The sequence below is a fragment of the Zingiber officinale genome, chromosome 8A (assembly GCF_018446385.1).
Source record: "Zingiber officinale cultivar Zhangliang chromosome 8A, Zo_v1.1, whole genome shotgun sequence".
Classification (NCBI taxonomy): domain Eukaryota; kingdom Viridiplantae; phylum Streptophyta; class Magnoliopsida; order Zingiberales; family Zingiberaceae; genus Zingiber; species Zingiber officinale.
This window is the reverse complement of record NC_056000.1, coordinates 23,251,498-23,260,791: the sequence shown is the minus strand read 5'-3', so window position 1 is coordinate 23,260,791 and position 9,294 is coordinate 23,251,498. Positions and strand designations below refer to the sequence as shown.

At 37.1% G+C, this 9,294-nt stretch overlaps 1 protein-coding gene across 1 annotated transcript; it reads left to right on the top strand.

Annotated features, from left to right (window-relative positions):
- Nucleotides 1-308: 308 nt before the first annotated feature.
- Nucleotides 309-7,513, top strand: LOC122007987 (hsp70-Hsp90 organizing protein-like). The gene is made up of 7 exons (XM_042563536.1): nucleotides 309-1,259; nucleotides 5,809-6,097; nucleotides 6,262-6,347; nucleotides 6,498-6,721; nucleotides 6,857-6,923; nucleotides 6,993-7,052; nucleotides 7,143-7,513. Exons 1-7 carry the CDS (start codon nucleotides 372-374, stop codon nucleotides 7,254-7,256), a joined length of 1,728 nt encoding a protein of 575 aa, XP_042419470.1. The 5' UTR covers nucleotides 309-371; the 3' UTR covers nucleotides 7,257-7,513.
- The last annotated feature ends 1,781 nt before the right edge of the window (nucleotides 7,514-9,294 follow it).

Below are 9,294 nucleotides of genomic sequence, written 5' to 3'. Positions count from 1 at the left end.
AAGAAAAGAATAAACAAAACAAAGAACCTATATATAAGATCGGTGCCCGGAGCTATTTAATTGTTTGATTTCCCTACACCTCATGGATGTTTGGTTAAATCTGCTGACACCTTGCCATTATGCCCGGGTAGCCCTTTTTTTACTATGTGCCGTCACGGCTTTAACTAATTGGGCCAATTGGGCCAAGGTCATTGAGTCCTGGGTTCAACAAGAATGGTGGGTGGGCTTTTTCTGGTGCGGTTCAGGAACATTCGGGAAGTAGGATGAACCATCCAATTTCCAAGTTGCGACGCCTTCATAAGCCCCACCCGTCCCCCGTTGCTCCTTGCTGTGCGAATCCACCCCAGCGACTGCGAGATCGACCCCTCATCATGGCCGACGACGCCAAAGCCAAGGGCAACAAGGCCTTTGCCGAAGGTCGCTACGACGACGCCATCGCCCACTTTTCCGAGGCCATCGACCTCGCTTCCGGCAATCACGTCCTCTACTCCAACCGCTCGGCGGCGTATGCTTCCATCAAGAAATACGACGCTGCGCTCTCAGACGCCCGTAAGACCGTCGATCTCAAACCAGACTGGGCCAAGGGCTATGGCCGACTCGGCGCCGCATATCTTGGGCTCGGAGACGCCGAACAAGCAGTCGCCGCGTACGAGAAGGGTCTGGAGCTTGATCCTGCAAGTGAGGCCCTGAAGTCTGGCCTTGCTGATGCCCGCGCCGCCTCGGCTAGGGCCAGGGGCTCGCCGCCACAAGGGGCATCGCCATTCGGTAAGATATTTCAGGGTCCTGAGATTTGGACGAAACTGACAGCGGATCCGACAACCAGGGGTTACCTCCAGCAACCAGATTTTCTCAGGATGATCCAGGATATCCAGAAGAACCCTAACAATCTCAACATGTATCTCTCTGATCCGAGGATGATGCAAGTGATTGGGGTTCTTCTCAATGTGAAGATGAGGGGCCCCATGGATGAGATGGCAACTGAGTCTCCTGATCCTGAACAAGCGAAATCTCGTCCTGAACCAGCAAAGGAGGCATCAGAACCTGAGCCACAGCCGGAGCCCATGGAGGTACTGGAGGAGGAGAAGGAAGTCAAGCAAAGAAAGGCGGAGGCCCAGAAGGAGAAAGAAGCAGGGAATGCTGCTTACAAGAAAAAGGACTTTGAAACGGCAATTCAGCATTATACCCAATCTATGGAGCTTGATGACAGTGACATTTCCTACATCACTAACAGAGCTGCAGTCTATTTGGAGATGGGAAAGGTACCTCTAACACCGTATTAACTTAATTGGTTATCAACTATATCTTAGCCAAAATAGTGGTCCTTATCTTAAATTGAATTTACATCATATGCTAGTAATCAAAAGTTTTTCTTCTGCTGCAAGTTGAGGAAAGGGTTGATAGATGAAAATGCATGAATTTAAAGTGGTCAAATCAGAGGGAATATCGACAGTTGACTTAAAATTGTCTAGTTAGAACAGAGGTCTTTTTTAAGCTGTTACATATTCACTAAAGATATTCATACAATGTAGCCTGGTGAATTCAAAATATGTCATATAGAACTATGGAAGGTCAATCAACAATCACGTAAGCTATTGTGTTTCCATCCTTGATAACTTGCCCATAGTGTAAATAGGCTAGTTTATTCTCGGTGCTTAGTTCATCGGCAAAACGTGGGTATAACTTCAAAATTAAGGTATATGGGATAAGAATCCACAACCTTATTAAATCTTGTACCATCCTTTGTTGTTTCTAGAATGCCTTTGCTATTTAATGATGTTCCTATTAGTAAATAGTCATATTGGATAACATCAGCATCATGTTAAATTGGCTTTATTGTGCAAGCATATCTCATGCAAGATTGATAGCATGGTCACGATAATCACTATCATCACTATCATTATCATCAATAAAAAAAACTTTCATGTTTGTAATATGAATACGGAAAGTTGTTCGGAAATATCGTAATAAAAGGAACGTAGGAGGCTGTCACTAGGTATTTGACCAAATAGGATCTTCCAGTTCCTATAGAACCAACCTATCACTAAAATACCCCTAGAAGGGTATAGGGCTAAACAGAGCGAGAAGGGTTTTCCATGAGATGGGAAATGAAAACTGTTAGCCCCACACGGGGTTTGTGAATAAGTGAGTATCTGATAATGAGCAAGGTATATCCGTCTTTCTGCTAAACAAGATCTATTGAACTCATAATTCATTAGATACTTTTTATGAATGTCAACTAAGTATCGTAAGTAAATTGATCCCGATTGTTCAATCATTTGATAACCAAAATCATTCTTCTTTTGAAACCTAGTTTCATAAACTAGGTCATTTTTTATATCGTAGCTTGATGAGTGTCCATGGATTTAGTTTGTAGACTCTAAATGTGGAATACTAAGTCTATTATTTAATGAATTTCGATATCATTCTTATAGTTAAAATGAAAAGTAGGAAGCTCAACTTCAAAGTTTAAAAATTAGCTCATAAGCAAATCGACTTATGAGTTTAGGTCAAAGTTCTAGAGTTTCTTATTTCAAATAGCAATGGTAAGTCTTTGACATCAATTATATTTGTAAGTCCTTTACTATCAACCCATTACAAAGCATCAAAATTCTAAAAGATTTTTGAAAACAATTAATTAAATTACTATGCACATAACGTTCTTATCTTCCACAACAATTGCATCCTCATCACTATGCTCAATTTTCATTTCTAGATCATTGGATGGAAGTTTTATTAATTCCAATATCCTCATTAACCTCAAATCTTTTACCTTCCAGTCTATTTCTCTTTTACTTCATCTTTTTGTTGAAGTTACTTTGAAGGCAGGAATGGATTTTATGGAAAAGGAGGAAATTAAATGCTCTCTTCTATGGTTAGCTCAAGCGAATTGTGAATGGATGGAAGTCCATAAATAATTTAATAAAAGGATTTGGGTCATTTTTTACTTCAGTATGAACTAATGACTTAAATTCTTCCTATGGAAATATCTATAGGCTCCTTTTCTGTCTCAAGTTGACAGAGTAATCAACAAATGGGGGCACCAGCATGTGGGAAGAAAAGAAACAAAGAAAAGGAGCCAAAAGAAGTAAAGAGACACCATTGTCCTTGCGCAGCAGTTGAACTCGCTGGACTCCTATTCCTGAGCTTCTCTACTAGTATCATGATCTAAAGGCCAAAGTTGTCTAAGAGCTCCATACCTCATCTGAGTTTGTATGGCTAGTGCATAGCAGGGGAACTCATTGGACTCCCATTCCTAAACTTCTCTTGTAGTATGAACTCCTTACCTCCTTATTTACCTGAGTTTGTTAACATAGTGCATGAGCTAGAGTATATTAAAATCCTTGTCCTCAGTGCAGATAACAAACATCTTCTTGAGGCTTTACTAGCTATTGATCTACAAGAAGAGATTGCAACAGAGATTCTGAGTGTCGAAGGCTTGGTTTAAAGGCATTGTGGTGTAGGTTGGCTTAAGTGTGATTGGTGGTGGTTGGGAGGAAATGGAGGGCACTAACTTGAAGCGAGGAGTTTGTGGTGGAGATTTGAATGGAGACACGAGTAATTTGGTACTTCCTCCCATTCCCACATCTGTTCCTTTTCCTTTCCCATTACAAAGTCATAAACTTTGTGCCTTCCTATCCTACCTCTCCCTTCTCTCCTTTAATTGACTTCCTCTCCCTCCCACTTCTTTTGTCTAAAGTAATCGCAGCCTGCCTTAGGTTTTGTTTACTTCCATAATAGAAATGGGTTGGGCATATAGGGTTCAAGGTTATTAAACTTTCCTTGGGAAAATCAGGGGGTGTTTGGTTAAATGATGGGAATCACTATGGGTATGGGTTTGATAGTAGGGTGGAATGGGAATAGGAATGGAAATGAAACCCATCAAGTTATATGGGTTTGGTTGATTCCTATAAATCTAGTAATCATTCCCAAAATGTCATTCCCAAACCCACAATCCAAACACTATCTTTTATTATCATTCCATTCCCTCATTCCCAAACCCATCAACCAAACACCCCCTCAGTTTTTCCCCAAACATGTTTGCCTATAATTGTGCAAAACAAAAGGAATGAAGTGGCGAAAAAAAAAAGTCAAGAAAACCTTGACAAGCTTGTAGATCTAGGTGAGTTGGAGTGTTGGATAACTTGGTTGAGGTCAGACACAGGCAATGGTTAAGGTCTAAACAAAGGTGATGGTGAGTTTGATTGAGGTTGAGGCAGAGGTAGTGGCAAGTTTGGCTTGGAATCAAGGCATAGGGTACATTCAGCTTAATTGAGGTTGGGGCAAAGGCTATAGTAAATATTGGGGCAAGAGGCTTGGGTTGTAGCACTGAATGGGGAAGAGGCGAGGGTAATTTTGTTACCAAAAAGGGAAGAGCTAAAGGGAACTTTCCTCTTGATCTCTTTCTCTTTCTCTTTCCCTTACCCAAGGAAAAACAGGGAAGAGCATACAACATGTTCATCATAGTGTATGTTTCCAAAATATTTTCTATAGGCATTTGGTGTTTGGAACTGAGATATTCCTTCAAACAAACAGGGATGGAGAAGTAGCTAGTTGACGAAAGCAAGTCGATGACAGGTGGTGAGAAGAAGACAACAGTCCTGAATCTCCTGATAGAACTTGTAAGATGAAAGATTGGGTGAAAAGTGTCATCAGAGAACAGGTTGAGCAGAAGCCAAGTGAAGAAGACTGTGATTGTGGCTGTTGAACAACTAGAACACTGAAAAGAAATGATGAATGTATTTGAAAGAAATGAAACATGAGTTGACTCATGCTCTGTGCATGAGCCAACCTGAGTTTGCCCGTCCATGAATTCACTCCGGTTTGCACGTCCACAACCGTTTCTACTTGGTACATAAGTATCTGGTCATGAGTAGGTACAAGTCTGAATCATTCTCATGGTTGACAACATTGATAACAAGTTAAGAATCCATGTATTTTGCTCGCATAGACAAAATAGTGAGTGGAAGCTTTTCTCAATGAAAAAGAAGAGTGTTGCACCAAAGTTATGGATTATGTAATGAAAAGGAATGGTTTGAATGTTTTTCTTCAAGTAGTCAAGATAGGACTTCTAGTGTTAGATTGTTGCTCGTGTTAATTTTATGCTCCTTGTAGAATAATGCAAGATGATCTTGATGCTTGCTTTACAGCTTTTAATTACTGAAGCTTGCTAATGGATTTATTTTTTCTGTGGACAAGTAGATCTTGTTTTGAATGTTTTAAGTATTGAGGTTGGTTATTTTGTACATAGCAGAGTTGCTTCAATTTGCAGCTTCTGTTGCTTCAATTAACCATGCTTCTTATTGGAAATTCCTTAGTATCTTATATTCTTATTGAGCATTTAAAATAACAATCTGACTGTGAATGTAACAAGTCTAATTGTTTTTAGTTATCCTTGCAAATAGATGCTACTGAATCTGAGAACCATTGGTGTTCCTTTTCTTATTAATGAGGGGTTATTTCTTTCTTGCTTGCTAAGTAGTACCTTTCTAATAAATAGTTATTTGTTTTTTTTCCTTGCTATTTAGATAGACTTCTTAATGCCTTTATCTTCTCTTTCTGGACATTGTTAATAGTCAACAAATAATCATCTTATCTTCTGTTTGAACTGATGAGCAATAATAAATATCATGTGTGCAATACTTGGACATATATAGCAATAGTGTTGTCCACACAGCTTTCGTATTTTTTTGTCTTCTATAAAGGCTTGAGTTTATGCAATTTTTTGTCTTATAATTACTTCAATAGCCTGTTATATCAAATTGCTGGCATAATATTCAATAGACTTCAACATTTGTCTGTTTTCTGCAGTATGAAGAATGCATACAAGACTGTAATAAAGCTGTTGAGCGAGGAAGGGAACTCCATTCTGACTTCAAAATGATTGCTAGAGCATTGACTAGGAAGGGAACTGCACTCACAAAACTTGCCAAAACCTCCAAAGACTATGAACCAGCTATCGAAACTTTCCAGAAAGCTCTAACTGAACACCGTAACCCTGACACTTTGAGAAAACTAAATGATGCTGAAAGGATGAAGAAAGAATTAGAACAGCAAGAATACTTTGATCCCAAATTAGCAGATGAAGAACGTGAGAAAGGTACTGTTGTGTTGTGTTTTTGATCCTTATCCTTTGTCCATTTCTTTTGTGCAGCAATTATCTGTTTCTTTTGAATAATTTTGATTGACTTTTATACCATTTTGCATTAAAGTGGCTTTTTATTCGTCCAAATAACAATGTGTTTTGATATTTTTACTGTTCAGGCAATGAGCTTTTCAAGCTGCAAAAGTATCCAGAGGCAGTGAAACACTATACTGAAGCTCTTAGGAGGAACCCAAAGGACCAAAGGGTACTTTTCCTACCTAGCTTGCTTCTTAAGAGATGGGTTTAGGAAATTCTGTCTTGTGCAATCAAAAATGCCCACTTGCTAATAGTAATTCTAACTCCTACTTAGCTTTTTTCATAGAATTTTGACATTTGATTACTCGTGCTTTTAAAGGTTTACAGCAATAGGGCAGCGTGTTACACAAAGTTGGGTGCTTTGCCTGAAGGTCTTAAAGATACAGAGAAGTGCATTGAGCTGGATCCATCATTTTCTAAAGGATACACAAGGAAAGGTGCAATCCAATTCCTTATGAAAGAGTATGACAAAGCCTTAGAGACCTATCAGGAGGGCTTGAAACATGACCCAAACAATCAGGAGTTGATGGATGGCGTCAGGAGGTAGGGAGCTTCAGTCACTATAAAGTTCTTCGGCTGTGCTATTTTTGTTCTTAAGACTAGCAAAGTTTTTTACTTCAGCTATGCTTTTTTATGTTCTGCTCGACACTAGCAATAATATTCATTATTTTGTTTCAGGTGCGTTGAACAGATCAATAAGACCAACAGGGGGGAAATTAGTCCAGAGGAATTGAAAGAGAGACAGGTTAGTAGGTCACCTATTGTCGTAAATGTTTCACTTTTGTATATGTTATTTACTCGAATCTGTTTCCAGGCAAAGGCTATGCAGGACCCAGAAATACAAAGCATTCTAACAGATCCTGTTATGCGACAGGTACCTTTTAGTTCCAGCATTTAATTCATGGGAAAATCCATTTGTATTTTCGTTCCACGTGGAATTATTAAATTATTGTCTGCCTTTTAGGTCTTGATTGACTTACAGGAGAATCCAAAGGCAGCACAGGATCACCTTAAGAACCCTCAGGTTATGCACAAGATACAGAAGCTTGTGAGCGCAGGAATCGTCCAGATGAAGTAGAACTGAAGTTTCGGGAAACTATCTTTTCTGGCTTCTACAGGGTGTGAAAGCTCTTGATGAGCTTCTCAGCAGTGAACATAATATGTAACAATGTACTTTTTGGTCCCATTCGAGTTATTATTTTCTGTTACTCTGGTTTGAATGATCTTTTAGGGGAAAGCGTGCTAGGTGTTAAATTTAAAAATGGAGTATAATATCATGCTTATTAAGATTGAATGCTTGAATGGTTCAATAGCCTCTAAATGCATTTGGCTCAAGTTTATTTGGCAAAGCTGAGGTGTTGGATTGGCGTTAGTGCTAGGTGTTAAATTTAAAAACGGAGTATAATATCATGCTTATTAAGATTGAATGCTTGAATGGTTCAATAGCATCTAAATGCATTTGGCTCAAGTTTGTTTGGCAAAGCTGAGGTGTTGGATTGACATTAATTCTATGTGTGCATTTGATCTGACCCATTCGATCAGTTAGCGAATAAAAGCTTATAAAAATTTGACAATGTAAGTTGAGTTGTCCATAAATTCCTTGACCTAAGATATTTTCGGCTATTCGAAGAGGGTCAACTTTGATTCACATGTTGAGATCCATCAAAAGAATTTCTAGTGAGGGTCAAAATTATCAAGGACGCTATAGATTGAACTTAAATCTAAGTTAACCTTAATTACAAAATGAACCTAAATCTAAGTTAACCTTAATTACATCTTAATTAATCAATTCAAAATTAAGTTAATAAACCTTAACGAATAAATTGAATTAAAATCCTAATTCAAAAGTAAATCAAAATAATTAAGAAATTCAAATTAAACTCAATAATTTATTTAACTTAAAATCCTTAATTAAAAATACTTAATTTAATAAACCTCAAACTTAAAACCTGATTAATTAACTTAAACTTAATTTGATTAACTTAAACTTAAAATCTTACATAATTAACACTTAATTATTAATCTTAATTAAATTGAATTATTAATCTAGCCTAAATTAATCCAATTTAAAACTCAATCAATAATTTAATAATTAACTTAATAGTAATTAATCCAAAATTAATTAATCAAAACTTAATCTAATCTAATCTAATCTAATTAATTCAACTTAAATATTTATTAACTCAAAATTCACTTCAATTTCAACTAATCTCAAGTTAAAAACCTAATTATTAAGTTAATCTTAAAATTAAACTTAAACTTAATAATTAATAACATTAATTAATAACTCTAAGTTAACCAAATAAAACTTAATGTTAATAAACTCAAATCCAATTATTAACTTAAAACTTAATTAATTCAGAAATTAATTTAATCTAACTTATACTTAAAATCTTAATCCAAAATCAATTAATCTTACCTTAGACTTTAATCAATTTAAAATTAACAAACCTAATCCAACAAAAGCAAGTGCCCCTATCCCTTATAGGTTCCTCGCTCCACGAAACTAAAGGTAAGGATGGAGCTAGGATATTAGTTTAGTGTAGGCATAGTCACTCACGCTACTCGACAAGACAGCAACATGACAATCTCACGAGTGACTGCTGCCCCACCCAACAACGATGTGACTGCATAAGATAATGGTAGGAGTGCATCTAACCATTGTACGACCGATATCACAAGCTTAACTCATGGTGTTTGAGTAAGCACCAAGCTTGAGGCTATCTATGGCAGTTTCTAACTTGTCTTCTAGTTTTAGAAACTTTTTGGTTTCATTTTGTAATGTGAGATATGGAGCTATAGTTTTAGCCTTTTTTTTAAAAAAAAAATTTATCTTTCCCTTTTTCACAACATGTAATGCTATATTTTATTGCTCATAGTGGACAGTTTGTAATGTGAGCTATGGAGCTGAAGTTTTAACTTTTTTTTTATTCTTCTTTGACTTTCCCTTTACAACATGTAATGTTGTGTTTTATGGTCCAGTGTGAGCTCCCACACTAGGTTCACATTGGCTTCGCCCTTGACTACAGACGTCTGGACTCAATTCAAACACCCCACATCGTCTAAAAAAAATAATTAAATACATAAATTAAAAGAAAATAATAAATATTTTTTTC